The 21,997-nt window shown below is 37.5% G+C and overlaps 1 protein-coding gene across 5 annotated transcripts in view; it reads right to left on the bottom strand.

Moving 5' to 3' along the window:
- LOC126368777 (caskin-2) overlaps positions 1-21,997 on the bottom strand; it is a 336,044-nt gene that overhangs the window by 116,497 nt on the left and 197,550 nt on the right. For 2 of the 5 annotated variants that reach the window (XM_050012921.1, XM_050012922.1), the window contains exon 2: positions 21,005-21,562. The exons of the other annotated variants lie outside the window; for them this stretch is intronic. In XM_050012921.1, the coding sequence (XP_049868878.1) occupies positions 21,005-21,542 (538 nt within the window). In that variant the 5' untranslated portion in view covers positions 21,543-21,562. The remainder of the gene's footprint in view (positions 1-21,004; positions 21,563-21,997) is intronic. 5 annotated transcript variants of the gene reach the window in all.

Raw genomic sequence — 21,997 nt, 5'->3', positions numbered from 1 at the left:
TATTGCGTAAGATACTTAAGCCGTTTGCATTTATGCAAGATATCCTCGGTGTTTTCTTGGTAAGTGGATTATTAGTTAACGAAGCAGTTGTAGATACTAAAGGGAGATGCGGTTCTTAGAAACCTCACCGCTTGTAATCTAGGATCAACTCGTCAAGACCCGAAACCGAAGAACTCGAGTTTCAATTTCACCGCTAATTAAAATGGTTTCCGAAATCGGATCTGTCATTGCGGCGAAACAAAACGCAGGCCGACAGGTGCGGTTGATTAAATTAGAGATAACAAGACGCGGGAACTGTTGTGTTTGAATGGATGTCTCGACAAGAACGATCAGTCAGCCAGAACTACAGACTGTTTCCCTAAACGCATTAATTATTCAACATCTATTCCTTGCGAATCATCGCGCTAGAGGTGCTCTTGGCGGTGATATAAATTCCAGACACTAAATAATAAACTAATATTTTAATTATAATGAGATACTTTCCAATCGACGTTCCCCAAACACACGATAGATGGCGTTGTTCACATTTAACGTGATAATTACCTATTTTCTCATTGCTGGGGTACATAATTATTGAAAAATGTAATGTAATGGCAGAAGCATAATATAAAACTAATTGTTGCTTGATATTTGGATCACATTATGTATAGAATGATGTTGCTACCTATATTGCTTCTGTTTATTTTGATCAGAATAAAAATGGTGGAAGTTGTAATTGTACCTTGGTGTAATATAAAGAGTCATCATGTATACCAAAAAACAAAGATAAAAGATGCATATGTCTGTTACCCATGAAATTAAAAGTTTAAACGACGAAAAACCTTAACAACGCCATCTATCGTGTTTTAGAGAACGCCGATTGGAAAGTCCCTCGTTGACGTATTTTTAACAGATAAAAAATATTTAAGTGAATTCCGACTTCCTTCACCTTCCTGCTCACCATACTAAAATACTTTATATTGTTGGGCGTATTACAGGCGACAGGTTGATCCTGCCATTATAATAAAGTAAATTATGGGATTTATCTGACCTGCCCAGTGCGTGTCTTTACTACGATACAATTTAAATAAGTACAACAGAATAAATCTGACTATTCAAAAATAATCAACGCACGGCATAGTCTGTCATTCAATAAAACCACACAGAGGTTTAACGAGTTATTATCAATACAGAGGTGTTGTTAATTATTTCATACGCCACATCGATGCTTATCTACTCAACGAGTAGACACCTGCTATTTAAAATACGCAATCGCTACAGTCCTGGTAAGCCGATCCAATTTACGCTTCAAGATTAAGTTTTGAGCAACTGTGAGAATGGCAAGTAGATTAACTGTTATGAAAGATACAACCGTATGTATACTCGTACTTACTTTCACAGTGATTTTGGATTGCGTTAGGTCAGCTCTAGTTCTTTTTGAAATTAGAATTATGATGGGGTCGGCAACAATGTGGTTGCGTGCGGAAGAGTGCTGATTCCGAACGAATTCATTAACTACCTTCATATTGTGTTTGAGCGTTTTGCGGTGACTCCGTAAAAACCATGGCTGAGAGACGATTTCCCTCGGCCACAAAAGAATCGATAGCTATTGTGATTCCCCCTTTGGCATTAAATTATACACAGGAGGGTGCGTTTTCTCTACGACATCTGCCAAGTCGATCGGCTTTGCCTTTTATCAATATTTGCTTATTTGATTTTAGAGTAATGTGAAAGTGAAAGGAAAATTGTGTTTGTTGTTCCGAATGAAACGTATAATGTAGGCAAATGACGCGGAAGTATGTCGCGGGTATGAACTGGCTTAACTTTTTGTCCTTTTATGACACCCTTTAAGGTTTTACGAGTCGTATATTCAAGCTTGTTTCAACATAATCTCAAAGGCAGGCAGGGTTGATGGGGTTGGTATACCACCTCACAACCCACAAGACAGAAGAAGAAAGGCGGGCAAGTGAAATAGGTGAAGTTGAAGAAAGCGGTCGCGTTCTTTGGTAGCCTTCTTTCCATCTTCGAAAGGGTACCTAATCAAATGATACTTTTGTACCCATGCTTTTATACTAAATATCTTCAATAGATAACCGACGACTGACTCTGTAGTCCAGTGGTTGAGCTTTGGAAAGATTCGGAGCTCCCGGATTCGAATCCCGGTGGGGACATATCACAAAAAAATCTTTGTGATTTCTAGTTTTGTTGGAACATTACAAACTGGAAAGTAAGATCCGTGCTTCGAAAGCACTACTTACTGTTGTAAGTACATAGTTGTTACATGAGCCATGTCAGGGGTTTTTCCCTCAGAGGCCCCTGGTGTCAGGGTTACTATTGAGCAGTCTCAATAGTAACCCTGACACCAGTGTTGATGAGGTTGATCATCTACCTCAAATTTCACACGATAGAAGAAAACAATACAGTGTACACTCGAATCCCGCGCGTCACAATCATACTACCAATGTACGAGTAGGTATATTATTGTAAACAATGTATGAGATCATCGTTCGCCTGTTACTTTGTACTCAAAGGATATCTTTAAAGATAATTTTAATTGAAGATTTCATATCAGCCGGATACCTCGATAACTGAAGGTCGATTGACTTGTCTTGTACTTATAAACTCTACACAAATGGGGTCAACGATCGATAGATATACTTCTTTAGTTAATAGCACGTTTGATCTATTGTACTGTCCAACTCTTAGTATTGGAACAGCTATTAAATAATTACTCATTTGGCGTGATGTAAGGCCAGGAAACTCCCTAACCTAGTTTTTAATTTAAAAAACAATCGTATTATGTAACAAAATATATTGTAATCAGTGGCGGCCCTAGGGCGCCGAAATAGGGGCGAGGGAGGGGGGGATCAACCAAGACTGGTGACTGGCTGCAAACTAACTTCATCGGGTCAGATTGCGGCCACATAAAACTCATACAGGGTGGCCGTAACCATCATTTTTAAAAAATTTCAACAGGTTTTCAGTGGCCGTAAACTGATCGAAAAATTTTGTACTTTATGGGGCTGAGGGGTGCCACATTGAGGTCGTACCACCTAAATAATTTGCTAGGGTCGCCACTGATTGTAATGTCATTTCTTTCCATTGATAGCTTTTATCACGCCACCATAATACTCGAAATACATAGTCACTGGGTCAATTTTGATGAAACATGATAATGATACGGATACAGTAGATAATTATAAGCTATTGATTGTATTTAGTTTATAGAAACTTATGTTCGATAGAAAATAATCGATAGGCCGAATCTCGATTGATACATCACTATGCTAATGAACGGCACAACACTAGCTTACTATGACAGATCTAATTCTTACCGCGCATTGAGGCTATTGTAAAATGTTATCTTTTGAAACGTAATCACTAATTGTACTGAATTGGTTGTTCTGTTTAATACTTATTAACAGCCTAATAAGGTGATTTATTCCAATATTCCAATAGTTACGTAATTACTCAAATTGTTTTATGTTAAAACAAAAAAAAAATGTATTTATTTGCAGCAGCGATTACATTATTTTAGGTGCAGGTGTCCCCTGTTAAGTTAATATAGGAGTCTTATATTAGTATATAAGACTTGGTGTTCTTGATGTGATTTATTGTAGGTTACACTACTTGGCCGGACATTGGAGACAACTGAGATCTCTCTCAGCTACTCTCGTTTGGTTCAGACTTGGCTGTTTAATAGGTTAACGTTTCAATAGTGAATTCGACTCCCGGTGGGGACATATCACAAAAATCACTTTGTGATCCCTAGTTCGGTTAAGACATTACAGGCTGACCTATTGTCCGAAAGTAAGATAATCCGTGCTTCGGAAGACACGTTAAGCCGTTGGTCCCGGACAACTTATTGATGTAAGTGAGTAATCGTTACATGACCAATGTCAGGAGCCTTTGGCGGCTCAATAATAGTTGGTGATTCACCACACAACCCACAAGATAGAAGAGACTGCTTATACAATACACAATCCTTTATTGAACAAAAGGAACATATAACACAGGAATACAAGCCCTCATCTTCCCGGGCATGTCGTAAAATCCGACAGAGGCATTCTACTATCACATCTAACATGATTGACTAATGTGTACGACAGACTAAGGACTTCGTATCAACAGTGCCTACAAGTTGTCATAGATTACTTGTCTGCTCACCTCATTAGGGATTACAGGCGTGAGTCTATATATGTATGTAGTAGACAGACTTATTGTCGATTCGTTATACACTTACACACATACACACTTACACACACACACTTACACTTACACTACAGTTACAGACTTATTGTTATTTCTAAAATAAAATGCAGATATTCCGCGTTCAATTACTGCAACAGAATTTTCATTATAACTAATCAAGTTAAGAAACTATACCTAACTCGCTATGCCCCGTGACTTTCCTTACTTCAATCAAAAGAGAACGTATATCACGAAGTGTTCATCAGAACGTCTACATCGAATCAGTTAGATGTGAAATGTACTACAGCAGGGGTAGTGAACATTTGGTACCCGTGTCTACCTGTGTAACTTTTTTTTTTCTTTTTACCTTTGACGGGTTTGCTCTTGGCCCCAGACTTGCCCGAAGGCATTGACGAGGCCTAAGACGGAGCTCGCCCAGACGGTGCCTGTTCACTCTGACCTTGAAAGTACCCGGGTTATATGCATTTGGAAAAACAGAAGACGGCAAAGAATTCCACTCCCTAGCAGTGCGCATAATAAATAGCATGTTTTTTTTTGTGCGCTAGTTCGATCCCCCAATTGAACTATTGCTATTACAGTTTTTACTAACACAGTTGGCTCGACCATTGTAGATGGCGATACGGTTCACCACTTAACACGTTGGTCTTAGTTCATCTTTGGGCGGATATACCTCTGACTACCCCAACTAGGATATAGTCATTATTTTTTTAAATATTTTTTACTCGTAATTATTAGCAGAATTATGAATTTGCTTAAAGAAAACTCACATTCTAGGCAGGTGTTTTATAATAAAGTTATAATCGTAGAAAACAAACTCTACCTACAATAACCAGCCCATCGCCTGTAATTATCACGTCTATTTTATACGATACTCGACAGTTATATTTTATAAAAAAAAATATCAAAAATAATATTTTGCAGATATTTATTACATCATCAACATCGGCCTTGTGCAGCTATTTCAGACGAATTAATTGTATACTTAGACAAATCTTTGTCTCGTCGACGTCTACAATTATAAATGTAAATAAGGAATAAAGGTTTGCCTCCCCTGTCCTGTACCAGTACTAGATCTTTATTAAACCAGTGGTAGAAGGTACATGCGCATTACGAAGTTCGCGATCCTCGGCACAGTCTGCATGAGCTAATTATTGTTGCATGAGATTATAATTAACGACGCGGCTGCTTTCTTCACTGCACTTGCTTACGAATATTGCAGATGAACTGCAGGCTAGCTGCAAAATTGCAGCTTGAATACTTGATACCGACTCCGCCATGATGGACGATTACTTTCATTCAGCGATTTATCGCTATAGGGTCGATTTATACAATTGTTTCAAATGTAAACTCTCTCAGATGACGCCCTAAATCGAGCTTCAAGTCGAACTGGGCACCCTCAGGCGTGTTGTCTATTTTTTTTTGTATCGGGTAGTGTAGTAGGTAGGTAGAGCCTTCAGCGCTCCCCATTTGTCCGGTTATATAGTTAATGCAATCTGAGGCAACCCTACAAAGTCATGTAAAAAAAAATCTTGGATGCAGTTTTTGTGCGGTTGGTATATAACACACTACATTAAGCACCAATTTAATGCATTTGCAGGTTGCAGTTTCGATGCAGTTATGCTAACCGCAAAAACCTTGCATCCACGCTGTAATTTTTTAGTTGGCTTACTGTTCAAAAGTAGTTGTAATAGCCCTGAAAATTAACATCAGCTTTGGTTTTAGCAGTGTTAAAAAGTAAATTGTATTCAAAATCTTGGTAAAGAATAGTTTTTGCTTGAACGCACAACGTAGAGAAAATGAAACTAGAAATATGTTAAGAAAATCTGTTTTACAACAGTGTTCTTACATTTTCTAATCATACTTTGAAAAGTATTTATATAGTACTGAACTTGGATAGTAATTCGATAGTCCTTTTAAATAAAACTTTTGAAGTCTGTAAGTCATATTTGATACTGTCTTCTGATAAAAAGTATAATAAAATGACGGAAAAAAATATACTACAGATAAAAATCAAAAGTTTTGACGTAAACTTTATCTTTAAACCAATCTGTGGTGAGGAATGGAAAACTTAAATTAAGCTATAATAAAGTAGCGGCGCAAGACGTCTTGACAGCTCGTAAATTTGCATTTCAAAAACAAGACTCTTCCATAAAAGTTAAAATATAATTTTTTGACGAATAAGGCTAACCATACACGCACGAAACTGAAACTTGCGTCAACTAATCGTCTCGCCAAGATAAAATTTTAAACATAAGATATCATAACAATGTGTTCTCTCTATACTTTCAGAATTTATGAAAGAATCGCCAAGTAAGTTTTAGTGATTATTTGGAACTTAACACAGAAAAAAGTGTGCGTAGAGAATATACTTTTAACCGGCTTTTAAATGGAAGTCATTCACAACTTCTTAAGTATCTACCTCTGAGTATGTAACCCACTCAGAGAAAAATACACTTTTCTTCAAAAAAATCAAAACGCCTCGAAATTTTGAATTTGGAACACTGTATCAAAAATTTAAAAAAAAAATTGTGAAAAAAAATTTTTTTTTTACATTTTCTGAAAAAATAATAACATTTTACTGTGGGATTTCAATTCTTAATATTGTGTTCCAAATTCAAATTTAATTATAAGTACTCATGTTTTGTTGAACAGAAACTCGAAAGAGGTTTGATTTTTTGATGAGGAGGAGGTAGAGTTGGTAGAGCCTATATCAATTCTGGCCAAGCAAGCCTAAGGTTCTCTAAGGCGTTTTTATCGGAACCAATACGAATTTATGCCCCTCAGGCACAATTAAAAGGTAATACGAGTTAAATTAAAACAGGTTTCCTTGGCGATAGTGCGCGGTAACGCGGCCAGTATAATGGGCACCTTTGAACCGGGTACGAGAGGGGGCGGTATTTTAGACTGACTCACTAGTCATAGTTTGTGTTATAATTTTAAATGTTTTAATTATTCGTAATTTTAAGCGTCAAATTGTATAAATTATTAAGTGAATGATAAAAAAAAAAAATTAAAACATCCGTCAAAGTATTACGAAGATAATTGCAGCTTTCTTTTTGCAATAACAAATTAACTTTAGTTCCGTCGCGCAAATCATCTTGTTTGCCTCTAACGTAATAAACGGTTACTGTCTTCACGTTATAACAATTCTGGTGTTGACAGAGAAAGTGAGAGAGAATAAGCTGACCGTATGTGAAAAAGTGCATCACTTCGGGACAATGATAGTCATGGATCGTCTGAAACAGATTCTTTTAGATGAATTGTTTCGATGTGGACTTTTTAACCCCCCTGGTATACACATTGTTATGTTATGTTTACTTCAATAATAAACGAACTATAGATAATATAATGCATTAGTGTAATCATAATGTAATGTCTCATAATGTACTTATTATTTTTCGATGCGTGTTGGTACGTATTAAATTCTTTATGTCACTAATAGTAATACCATTATGTTTATCATTACATACAAGCACTTAAGGATTCTGCTTCAATAGATATCTTGAGAAAAGAAAAATGGCTAACATTCGATTTGTATTTATATCTACCTATTATGAACACTTGGTTTCTCCAGGATTCTTGTGGATTAACTTCATGATTTTCCGTACTTTACGACACAAAAGTACTAATACGAAGATGTCACTAACATTCTTCTATCGTGTGGGTTGTGAGGTGGATTACCAACCCCATCAACCTTAGTGTTAGGGTTATTATTGAGCCGCCATAGGCCCCTGACATGACTCATATAACGACTACGTACTTACATCAGTACCTAGTAACCGGGACCAACGGCTTAACGTGCCTTCCGAAGCACGGATCATCATACTTTTGGACAATCAGGTGATCAGCCTGTATTGTCCTAACCAAATTAGAGATCACAAAGTGTTTTTTTATGTGTCCCCACCGGGTTTCGAACCCGGGACCTCCGAATCGTGAGCACAACGCTCAACCACTGGACCACGGAGGCCGTTACTGAACCGTTAGTGAAATTCCACTTGATATCAACTCAAAATCATGGTCTGAATCATCCCCCTAGTATTTGTTACGCTGTCACTAAAACCCATACACACTTGAATGGATACCTGTACTTGTACGGGGTGTAAGTGACATCGTAACAAATACTGAGGGGGGTGATTCAGCTCACTATCCTGAGTTAATATCAAATGAAATTTTCCACCGCAAAAGTATAGAATTGAAAATAATTTAACAAAACACAAAAAAACATGAATTTTGCAATCATGTTTTGATTTTCATGTAAATTCCACTTGATATAAACACAGAATCATGGTCTGAATCATTCTCCTCAGTATTCGTTACGATGTCACTAACACCCTATATGTATGCCTTTACAAATATACCATAGAACTACCGTTTCCTCTTATGAGAGATTGGCTGGGATTAGGTTGTATTATGCTCGTAACAAACAAAGGCAATGCAATAGACATTTTATATGTCGGGACGTAAATACGTAATCCTATAAGCGGGAAATTAGTCTTCCTTCCTTTTGCAATTCATTCCTGTTGGAGGTATATTATATTTATAGGGTATCCGATCAAAGGGAAAAAGTAATTAAATGTTAAAAAAAATTCATAAGTAAAATTTATGTATTATATAACTTATAAAACTCTTTGTGATTATGTTTGCGTATATTGTAGTCATAAGCTAAATGTAACATAATAAAATGCCAGGTTTAAAAAAAAAATCCACAATCCGGCGGCCGCGGCGCTAGCGCATTATCTGCATACAATTTTATGACTTCTTTAATCCGGTTATGTATATTAATATATTTTTAAATGAAAATACTAAGACATTGTTAGCTAAAGCAGCAAAACAAGGCGCTATATCTAACAAAACTTTCTTCTTTCATTGTATCTCCGGTACGTACTGACGCTAACAATTTTAGTAACATCAATAAATAACTACCTACCTTCATTTAACAAAATAACACTGACAGTAATACAGCTACTGCTTCGAAACAAGCATGGAAAGCTGTTCGTTATTCACATTAGCAAGTATACGATTATCTCATATCTCTCTCACTGTTGACCCTTCCACCACCTGGAGCCTATCCAGTGCCTACATCTCCCATAAACATGAGATGACGAGATAGGCTTATACATTGTGTATTTACAATAATTACAAAGATTATATCGCGGGTCGGGCCAGCACCAATGATAGATGATATGTAGATATGTTTTTTTAGACATCGTCGTTAAAAATGATGGTAAATAAAATCTTAATGATTATTATTGTACGGTCACAAGCATCATCACATACATACATTTTGGTACCATGTCACATGAATTTCTTTAACAAATTGCACTGTAAGTAAGTCTCACTAAATGTCAAATATGTTAGTGCGACAATCCTAAAGTAAGTACATTATATTGCTCATGATTGTGCAGCATATGAATTAGATACAGTGATTTTAGTCATACAGAAAGTAATCACGTCTTAATCAGAGGAACTAATGAACAATACGATACAACATACTTAATTGCACATGAAGCTAAACAGAAACACGGAACATAAAATGAACTATAATTTGCGTTTATACAAACAGTTTTAGAAATAACCACTGATGAGTAACGAATAACTGTTGAACGATTCGTCAATCGTAACTCGACATATAAAGAAAAACACACAAAGTTAGCGTGACTATGTAAATCCGTTTTAAACTCTACTATCCGGCTGTTATTACTGGTATCTTCCAAGCAATTTGTATTATGCGATGAGATTACCGGTAACAAGATAGCTGTTGTTGTTACTCCTTATGTTATCACAAAGCATCTAACCTTACGGGATATTATTGAAACTGGGTCAAGTCGAAATGTAAACAGATGGTTTTCGCTATCCGTGGCTTAGTACAGAGATAAATACACGCACAAGGAAGGTAAAAGCTTGCAGCCAGGCATAGATATTCGTGTATTGAAATAGCAATAACTAACAAAAAATAACATTTTAATGAGAAAGTGGTGCGAAAGTGGAGTGTCAGCATCGTACGAAGTAGAATCTGGGGGTCTCTACCTACCCCAGTGGGAAATAAGCGTGATCTGATGTACGTATGTAGTAATGAACAGTCAGAGGTAAATTCTCCGATAAATATTTTTTTCTGCGAAGGAGGTACACTTTATGAGAGCCTTCTAAGTAGTCAATTTTCAATTCTTACATACATTTTCATCAATATGTTCAAACCTTGTCAAGAAGCGACGACTTCTTTAATGTTTAGTTTAGGTATATCTGCTGTTGTACTTACCTGAAACAATAAAACAACAAAATAAATAAACATACAAACAAAACAAAACAGTACGTGGTCACATTTCTTCTTATTTGGTAGTTCAGACCCTCAATAGCTTGCAAATTTTCAATAGAAACTTGAATTCCCTAATCCATTGTGAACCACAACACGTGTGCACAGAAACTCCAACTAATTCTACTTAACAACCTGGATATAACTTTAGAATTTAAACTCTACATTGTTGATATTAAAGTGTAAACTGATCTGTGGGTCGTAGACAAAGCTCCCCAGTTGCGGGGACAGGCAAAAACGACGGAAGCAAAAGACATAAATACAGTGGACGGTTTTTGTTGGTTATATGTTTATTATTGATTTTTGAAAGCGTCTTTGTTTTAAATATCCAAGGGCATCTAAAACCAAAAAGGTATTTGAAAGCATTAGAACAAAATGTTCGCAATAAAACACTCTTCTGTAGTTTTAAGATTTTAGATCTTAGAACTTGCTTAGAACTACAAATTACTTATATTGAGAAAAGATAAGGGACCCTAATAAGGACCCTATTAAGGAAACTAACCAAAAATTATTTCTTTTGGATCCTTTAAACCTAGGGGGTTAAAAAGGCCACATCGAAGCAAATCATCCAAAAAAGCAATATTGCTATTTGACATTTGTTTGCATTGCGCACTTACTTATTATGTGCAAATGTCAAATTGCAATATTCCTTTTTTGATGATTTGTTTCGATGTCGCCTTTTTAACCACCCTGATCACAACTCCAAGCTCTCAAGAAATGGCTCCAAGACTTAAGCCTTTTTGGTTTTGCTCTCTAAAGGGCACACAAAGGGCCGGTACAGGGAACAATGCTGGGCATTCAGTGTGTTCTGTAAAGGGCACGGGCATGCGTGCTTTCAAATAATAGCCGAGACTTCGAACCCGCGTTCCTCAAGTATTTGTAAGGCGGTTTTTTGTGCGATTTGTCGCCTCGCCGTGAAACAAATGGCCCCAAGGATTGTTGGTCAGAAACCGATAACGTTTGAATTGTTGCACAGCCAAGACGACTGATTGTTTTGTATTCACTTAGCGCCTACTAAACTGAGGCAAATATCCAACATTTTTAGTCTTGGATTTTTTCACCTAAGAATTTCTTAAATAATTTTGCGTCTGCCTTTTGACAATGGTTAGATAATTGCAGCGGAATATTTATTTAATGTAAATTATGGTTCCAGTAAACGACAGGACAGCCAGTTAACTTTTTTATAAATGTTTACTTCAAGCATTGTGTGCGATGTCTAAATCATAAAAGAGGGGAAAATTTTGGAGTCTTAACAAAGGGCATTCAGCATGTATCAAATCGTTGTCAACTTTCTGTTGGGGTTTGTTGAGTTTTTGTTAAAGGAAGATGCTGGGTGAAAAAGGAAGAAAGTGTCATCTTGTAATGAAAGTTATTTATTTTCCTATTAAATTTTGACAAAACTTTTTTTATTCGAGCTTTGTAACTTTTTAAATTCCGACTGAGATAATTTAATTTGCCGTTCAAATTATTACAAACATGTTGAGTAATCTAGATATGATACATGTTTATTTTCAATTTTTTACTTTTAACGGTATCCACAAATCAAAATTTACAACGTAGTAGCCGAACATACTCGTAAAGACGTCGAAATTTCGAATTTTCGAAATCTCCCGCCACCGAATAAATCATATCAAAACTCGAATGCTTATTTTGCCGCTTTCGCACATAAGTGTCAATTAAGTAAACTTATAGCGAGTTATATCAACGAACAATACCAGTGGTGCTGTTTTCACCAGCAAATGTACGAACGATTTAAAAGTAGGGTACTCGATAAAGATCTTCGGAAACAATGGTTGAAATGACAATACTAAACGACATGACATCGGCTTGCTTAACCTATCCGAGGACAATGAGGCTGTAGGACTTTGATAATAGGACACTGTTGCATACGTCTCTTGTTGAAAGTTTTTAAGGTCCTCTTTAGAATTTGACTTACCGAATACTTTCACCACAGTGATGGCGATACTATACTGCTTTTGAAAAGTCCTAATTTAAAGAGATGTTGGTAATTGAAGAGGCCAATGAAAGCGGTGTAGTAGTATAGTCTTCAAAAATGAAGTAAAAAATGACATGTTTTGTATTACTTTTTATAAAACTAATTAAAAACTCGGTATTACACTTATAGCGCAAAGTATAAAGGTACATACATCAATTGCAACATTTTGATCAACCCTCAATACTAGACAAAAGATTTACCATCAAGAGTAGCAATTATGAGTTGCACGTAAATGCATTAAACAAATCAGTCGTTACTACCACGTCTTAATAACATAAACGTCGTCCGAGTACCAACACATTCCGTTGTGTTGCATCAAGTCACGACTGTAACATTGTATAGCTGCTAAGTAAATATGACTCTATCTGACATTAAGCTTTTAGTCTTACTGTTGGCGTATGGCGAGTGGCGAATCTGGTTATAACGATCCTGGTGTAAGGATCTTATGTAAGCATCTGTCTATCTCTCTATCAATCGTCCACTAGAATTCTACTGATTGTTTGGATCATTGGGTCTGTTGTATTTAACAACTTAGGAATTTTTCAGTCCATTTTATCAACACCAGTTTCAGACGCCGCGAGACTAGTTTTCGACATGGTCATTGCATCTCGGCAATGATTGTCTCTCTGTTTTCCTATTCTTATTTTTTGTTTGGTAATTAAGTATAAGGTTACAATGGGATTGGCATATCCAATAGGATAAAAATCCCAAAGCTAAATAAAGATATTAAAATAAAAAAGAATTCTACTGAAAAATAAAGCCATCACGCAGTTATCAAATCTTGCGAAGTATGATAATTCTGGGAGAAGCATGTATTTAACAGCGGATACTATAAATCGAGCTGGAGAGAGGATGCTCTTAGTGAGAAATGAGAACGGTGATTAAATAGAGCATTATTTGCACATGTGAGAATATACTTGTAGTTTATCGCATCTCGCTCTATCGCGTACTCTGGGAAGGGTCGGCTCGCCTTAACGACTCAGTGATTTACTGTTATTACACACGGTTTATACTAAATTGCTTTGTAATTGACATTTTCCGAGTTGAGATGTAATTGATAATATGCCTGCCACGTATCTGTGTTGAAAACTATGGACCGCCTGCGACGTTGTTCGTGTGAAACTTAGCTGCTACCCCTAATTCGCTGTTTAACAATATATGTAAGCCTCCAAATTGTGTAGTCTATTGTTTGCTAATGCAAATAGGGGCCGAAGAAAGTGAAATCATGACAATACACTTCTCATAAAAAATCTAAACACCTCGGAAGTTTATGTTTCGGAAGGATTATCCTGTCCTGACTCATTGTTAATATTTGACATGATTCGAAGGAGTTTTTTTTATTTATTATGGTGCATCAACTTTGGTATGGATAAGTAGACCAAAGTTATGTTTAATAAAGATTTTTTTTCATACATTCGTAGCTGAACATCATCTGAACGTGAGTAGATTCCATAGCAAGATGACATTACAGAAGGCTTCCAGGATTTACGGCAGTAGTTGCTAGTTGCTAAGCCTACCCAAATTAATTTCCACAACTGTAACCTAAACAATGGGCTTGTAATCTGCGAGCTTGTACGGAACCTTCAAAACACCCCGGGCCAAATGCTGCTAATTCCTCCAGGGAACCTCCCTTATGAAATATAGGTAGATTGTAACATACTTAGGAAGCGTGGAGTTGAAATATGATTTTTGATTGATTGGGTCAGATTCAATTGTACTGCTAGTGAGGATAGTTATTACAATTATGAAGTACTAAAAGATCATACATACATAAATAGCCTATATACGTCCCACTGCTGGGCACAGGCCTCCCCTCAATAAACCGGAGAGGGTATGGAGCATACTCCACCACGCTGCTCCACTGCGGGTTGGTGGAGGTGTTTTTACGGCTAATAGCCGGGACCAACGGCTTAACGTGCCCTCCGAAACACGGAATCAACTTACTTTGTTGGACAATCAGGTGATTCAAGCCTGAAAAATCCTTACCAAACAAAGGACAATCTCACAAAGTGATTTCGACAATGTCCCCATCGGGAATCGAACCCGGACCTCCAGATCGTCAGCCTAACGCTCTTACCACTAGACCACGGAGGCTGTTAAAAGATCACTGACGTAAAACCACATGGTTTTACCTCTTAATACATAAAGAAGCAACTTAAAATGACAAAATATAAGAATATTGGTAGAACGGGAGAATATACAGTGTATTAGTGGCACTGTACCGAATACTAGGCGTGCGGGACCGATACCTATGCCTTGCAATATTTAAGCTAAAGGCATTGTAAAGTATATTTATTGGTGACATCACAAAATCTACAATAGCGTGAACAATATATAGCGTGAACAATATTTATAACATATAGAAGCTTTTTGCTATACACTTAACGTGTTAATACATAACTATAATATAGACATAAGATAATGGCGTCATCGTCCCACACATTCATTAACACCTTAGAAAAATAAAAAATCTAAGAAAACAAATAGGATGTGGCATCGTAGTTAAATTGGTATATGATTCAATAGAAAATGAAAAAACGGTCACACTAAAATTACAAGAACATCTCATGTGTGAAATTGACAATGACAGTGACAGTGATAAAATATATTTGTTGTTAAAATTGTTTGCAACTTGGCTAAGGTTTGGATTGCATAGCACCAAACATTTCTTAAATGCGTAATTATCGTACACAATATCCCTGACACCAGGGTTGATGAGGTAGGTAGTCCACCTCATAACCCATACGATAGAAGATCGTACACAGTGTTTTTTATGATGTAATAAGCTGTCTACTTTTTCTACCTACACCCACTCTAACTAGGCTTTACAAAGAATAATGTCTGTATGGTATCAGAATACGTGTTTCCACCAACGGTGGTAGATAAGTATCAATGTGGGTCGATAAATGTGTTGCTTGTGGCCCGTGTGCTGCTTATTACCAGCTCATTTAAGTCGCAGTGGAGTCTGACAGTGCCAATTCAGCGCTGACCCAATAATCTTTCCATGATCTCTGTGATGCTAAACTGAAGGTTGCAAATTGTAAGCAGCTGGCGAGTGTCGTTGTAGTTCTTAGGTTAAACATGCTTGCATTTTGCTGGTTTGAAACTTTCAAATGGCATCACCATCGTACTACATAAGAGCAGGACCCACTCTAAACGTGGTCAGCACAATTTGTATTGTCTTTCCCTTCATCTGTAAATCATATCAGTTCCTGACACCTTTCACACACATATCCTTCTTCTCACAATCCATCTCCACTTTCTTGGGTCGTTCCCCACACCTAAATCCATCCGCATTCATCCTATGACCCTATCTCACTAGGGCTCTCTCTATATATCTTGGTGGCGCCACTACAGCTGCAAAATATAATAATATGCAGTTGTATAAAGGGTACCTCACTTGGTAACCGAATCCCGAATAATTTCCCGCGGGTGGCGCCAACAATTCCATATTCAAATTTTACTTATCCAAGACGATGCTTGTAAACAGCTATACGAATTCTTAGATTTTTCTATACACCCAGTAAGTTAGTAAAATACGCCTACAGTAAGGCATCCGAATCATGTGTCTTGTCCCACACGTCAAATATCATGTCTGGTTGGTACGTGCGAAGATAACCGGCCTCTACGTGCTGGTCCGTGCCAATGGATTAGCAGTTCTATTGCCATATCATATGCTCAGATGACTCCCGCGATTGTTATTGACGTGCCGTTGGTTGGGAAAATGCTTGGGAGTACGGGAGTGTTATTTTTGGGAGGGCAAATGGAGGAAATTGGGTGCGGGGTCAATGTAGTTTTGTTTAAAATATTGGAGCTTTTAGGGTTTGCATTGCATAAAATCATTAAAGTTATTGACGTTGAGAGTTTCTGTATTCTAATTTTGAAAATGAACCTACCAGTGTAAGAAAAGCATTACTAGAAGATAAGTATTCGCCAATCGCTACTGAAGTCCTTAGGTGAAATAATGAATCAACATCATCCATTCAATAACAAAATGTTGTCCTTGCTTGTTCCCTTCAACATCTATTAAATGATACTGCTGATCATCTAAACCCTACAAATAACCAGATGACGATATCTCATTATATTATTACAGTCACAATACAAAGCTATAAATGAAAACAGAAGTAATTTCGCTAAGAGATCCAGAAGCGACCGTCATCTCATCAGCCATGAATGGTGAATAATCGCTGACAGTCCGTCCCCCTCGATATTAGATGTATTATTTCCACCAAACAGGAGTGGCGGGGTACGGAATCGTGTTAGGCTTATATTGATTCAATTCTGAAGTGTTTTGGATATTGAGAGGCTTTGACAGGCGGTATATTCGAGCAAGGATTCGGGCGTGCCCGCTTGAAATTATTGGAGGGATTAACGAATTTCGATCACTTTGTTTTGTGGTTATTTGAGTTGGTTAAAATTACTTATTCAAAGTCGGTCATATCTGAAAATGTTTTTAATGCTGTGCAATTTCAAAATAAAAGAGAGGAAGGGGAAGACCAAGAAAAGCTCACAAGGTTTAAATTGAAAATAAGACGAATGTCGTGTTTTATAAGGAAGTACTAGAATTGGCCCTTGATAGACAAGAATGAAGAATGCGTGGCTCTTAAATTAATGATGATGAAACTCCCCTATTAAAATAAACAAACATTAATCAATGTTTTATCGTACATACATAACATAAACAGCCTATATACAAACCCTAGTACTCTCTAGCGAGAGGTACTGGTTTGACGGTATAAACTGACATACAAAAAGAATTAAAATTTGAAATATAGATGTTGTTTTAATTCGCCCTAATTAAGGCAGGCAAAGATCTGAGAACCATACAGCCTTGACTTTAGTAATTTATTTGCAGATTCTCCATAGACTTATTATGACTTGTCAATTAAAATCCGTGGAATTCTTTCGTGGCGTGGATAATTAAGGCCTTCGTTTTGTAATAAGGCAGTTTAATAAGGCATTTAAAGTTACATTACGTAAATAAATACTAAACATAATTTCAGGTAATACCATTTTCATGATGACAATACCAGTGTATTACTTTTTATGAAGTCTGTAGCGACGATATGAAGGCTCTACGTAGGGGAAGCAGTGCTCATATTATGAGCGCAGTGGAAAAGAAAATTAAAAAGGTAATTTTCTTGATGAGTCCCTTAGGATGGGATAGGGTAGAACATTGTATAGCGGAAGATAACATAATATTTCTCATGTGGTAGGGTTGGTAAGACATTTTTATATGTGAGGCTGTACGGTAATTTGAATATCAAATCCTCATTGTTTAATTATTGTTTTCTGGAAATCCAGCTTTTTCAGGTTTAACCAGTGATACAATAAAACAAGAACAATAGGTATTTTGTGGACGAACTAATTGATAAGCAATATTTAAGTACTAATATCTAAGTAATAATTCTATAAGAATAACTTGACATAATAATAATTAAAACATATAATACCGGGCTCTTACCGCGTTATTATCAGGGATATGAGACTCTCGATATTTCAACACTGTTGCAAGTGTCATGATCACGGGACGACGTAAAACGGCCTGCGGTCCAGTGATTTGAGCGTTAGGCTCACGATCTGGAGGTCCCGGGTACAAATCCCGGTGGGGACACATTCCAAAAATCACTTTGTGATCCCTATTTTGGTTAGAGGACATTACAGGCTGATCACTTGATTGTCCGAAAGTAAAATGATCCGTGCTTCGGAAGGCACGTTAAGCTGTTGGTCCCGGTTACTACTTGTAAGTAGTCGTTACATGAGCCATGTCAGGGGCCTTTGGCGGCTTAATAGTAACCCTGACACCAGGGTTGATGGGGTTGGTAATCCACCTCACAACCCACACGATAGAAGAAGAAGGGGACGATTGATAATGACAATAAAAACAATTGTTATGAATCAATTAATGATTAATCTCTATTACTTGTAACTCAAGGAAAATTTGAGGTAAAAAACACGCCACCAAAAATCGGCAAACGATATAAAAAGCTACATTAACATTGATGTGCCGTTCGGGGAATGTCCCCAAGTTGGAATGTTCCCAAACTACTCTTACCGGTGCCCGGGAATATCGAATTGAATAAAAAATAAGAAAAAAGAAAAAAAATAGAAAGAAAAAAAGTGAAGTGTGTGTATGTGTGAGTGAAGTGTGTGTATGTGTGAGTGAAGTGTGTGTGTGTTGAAGACTTTTGTTGACTTACTTAAATCGAGGAATCATCAAGATTCATTTGGGAACATTCACGGCACTTGACTGTTATTAAAACAAAATATTCAAAGTACAATTTCTAAGTTAAAGTATCTACCAGTGTACAAAGATACAATCACTTGTTTACATTCACTATCTTGATCGAAAATAGTATATTTCATTACTATGAATGAATATGCAATCAGAAGGTATTACACATATGCCCGCTTCCTACACAATACTGTAGGCAGTCGCCTTGCATTCATTACCGTATTTGGAGGAATTAGGGTCGTAATTTGAGGGTCATCAGACACGATTAAAAGAGTGACGAGTAGATTTTGATGCTAATACTTTTGAGCTATCACTTCCAAATACAAATATTATTCTTGCCATAGATAAACATAGCGGTAAGATTGTTGAATCAATAATCCACCACAACAGCCTCCGTGGTCTAGTGATTAGAGCGTTGGGCTCACGATCTGGAGGTCCGCGTTCGATTCCCGATGGGAATATTGGCGAAATCACTTTGAGAGACTGTCCTTTGTTTGGTAAGAACACTGCAGGCTTGAATCACCTGATGGTCCTAAAAAGTGAGATGATTCCGAAGGAACGTTAAGCCGTTGGTCCCGGCTATTAGCCGCCTCCACCAACCTGTCGTGGAGCAGTGTGGTTGGTGAGTAAACTCTACTCTCTCTAGAGGAGGCCTGTGCCCAGCAGTGGGACGTATATAGGCTGTTTATGTTATGTATGAATCAATACTAACAGTTTTTGTAGGTATTACAACTACATGGATGCCTACTATTAAACTGTGCCTAGTTTATACAATTAGGTAATATATTTCAATATTTATAACGTGTCTAATCCGGTGAGGAGTCATAAAGTCTTTGATGAGAGCGAATAAAGTATAGGATCGCAATAGGTAGAATTTTCTGCCTACCCCAACGGAAAATAGGCGTGATCTTAAGTATGTATTTATAATGTTTAACAATAGCTTCTATGCGCGGTACTACTTGATCTGTTAAGTGCATAAGTCAGTGCTGTGACATTCATTAGCATAGTGATGTTTCAGTCGAGATTATGCCGGTCGATTCTGTTCTATCTAACGTTATGTATGTACTCCAGAGATAATTTTTTATCCAAAAAAGTCCACCAAAAAAAAGTCCAGTATTTCTCTGGGAGATAGGTACTAATCTCTTCTCTCTCTGGCAAGGAGGTGGTCGGATATTAAATAGTTCGTAAATACGAATTTTTACGGAATATTTTCACGTAGTAATTCACTGCTCGTGCTATAGGCGTAGCTGTTGGATTATTTTTGACGTGACTTATTGTTGATTTGTCGCAGATGGCATTAACTACTTGGCCGGACAAATGGGGAGCGTTGAAGGCTCTCACCCGGGATTATCTGTTGGAAATCTACAAAAGGAGTATATATAGTATGTAAGCAAACCATTGACACGAGATTACTTTTATTAATATGTTTACAATAAGCTTCAACCAAGGTAAATCCATTAAGTGCTGTATTACAAAATACAAAATTAGGCGCGTGAGTATTAAGGGTTTAATGTTAATTAAATTTTTGCCTACTCCGCTGCGTATGAATTTTAATCGTCGGATCATTTCAATATGTTCCTACACCTACCTATTATTTCGTTCCAAATTGGACTCAATAACCATTTAATGGACAATATGGTGCGTGCCCTTCGATTTTATGTGTTTAAAACGATACCAGAAATATTTAATTGTCTGTAGATTTATAATTCTTATCGCACAAATTAATTCAAACTTCACTTCTGGGGGGTTCAAAAGGCCACATTGAATCAATTCTTCTAAAAAGTATTAAGTATTGCGATTTGACATTTGCGCATATTAAGTAAGTACCTACGCAATGTCAACAATTGTCAAATAGCAATATTGCTTTTTAGATGAATTGATTCAATATGGCCTTTTAAACGCCCTGTTCAAACAACCAGCCACGAGAATACCAACATCAATCATAATTATTCAACCATAAAAAGAACGAAGCGAAACTATTCCCTAATAAATTACATTGAAATCCCCGTTTAATTATCCTCCTAGAAACAAACAATCGGTCAATTAACATAAAAAGAAAGCGTTTAATTCGGTTAAGCTGCGGTTCAAAGTAAGCTTCTTGGTCATTTGTACCCGTCGCTCCGATAATTAACTCAGACTGCGAGCGGTTAACTGCGACTTAAATAACATAATGAACGGACTAGGGTTAACTGTTTACGCGTTGGTTAAGTTTTTAGACGTTAATTGGAGTTATCCACCGTTACGGAATAAAGTTGTTGCACACACTCACATAGGAGAAGGTTCTTCCAGCTGCCGCCGAGAGCGCGCAGGCAGCGATGGAGACGCGGCGCGGGCGCAGCTGGCGGGGCGCGGGGGGGCACCAGTCTCACGTCCCCCTCCGATGAACTCCTCGCCATAAACGATGAGCCTCTGTCCCTCGACAGGGACCTACGCCTTCCAAACGGAGCCCCCCTGACCGTCGCATAACTATCCTCAGTGACACTGAACGTTTCTAATGGAATCCCTTCAGGTTCCCTTCGGCTTCTCACCGAAAAAGTTCTCCGGAATCCGTTCGCTAGACCTTCAATTGTTTTCCGTTTTGGTTTTGGAACTTCTTCAGAACTGATCACAGTTATGTCGTCCAAGTTTTGTTGTTCGTACGTTCTGTAGATTCTAGAATGTTCTAGAGGCACACTTAAGTCTTCGACTCCTCCGTGTCGGTAGCGGAGTGGTTTTGCCCGGTCAATGATCCCGAGTTCATCGTAGCTCCTGTACGTGGAGGATGCTCGCCTGGGAGCAGGCGGTAGACCAGCTCTGTCTATTGTCATTGTCAGTTATTAGCAGGGACCTGATGAAGAAACGGTCACGTTAGGGTGGGGCTTTCGGTGGATGTGATTGTCCTGGCTTGCACGAGCTGATTTTACTGAACCTGTTTGATAACCAGGATTATTTTTGAAAACTATTAATAACACATATTTTCCATATCACAAACGAGTTTCAACACCGTTAGAAACTCCTTATCTGGATGCTAATTCCACGACGTAACATTATCCTATGCTATCTTTCGTATCGATAATCTCTGGGTGTTAATGTGATTAGAGTCCACTCCATTAGTAAATTCATTTCCGTCTGTTCCTTGTCAATATATCTGCGGGGTCAAACACACAATTCTGCATTGGGTCATCATATAAACGTCGTTGCATACAGAGGCGATACTGAGAGCGTTTCGGGCGGGAATCGCTTGTAGTGATCGAGTTTGTGCATGCGTTCACACAGATATCTT

Source organism: Pectinophora gossypiella, chromosome 8, assembly GCF_024362695.1.
Source record: "Pectinophora gossypiella chromosome 8, ilPecGoss1.1, whole genome shotgun sequence".
NCBI classification, from domain to species: Eukaryota; Metazoa; Arthropoda; class Insecta; order Lepidoptera; family Gelechiidae; genus Pectinophora; species Pectinophora gossypiella.
The sequence above is the reverse complement of the archived record's forward strand: the minus strand, read 5'-3'. Positions and strand labels throughout refer to the sequence as shown.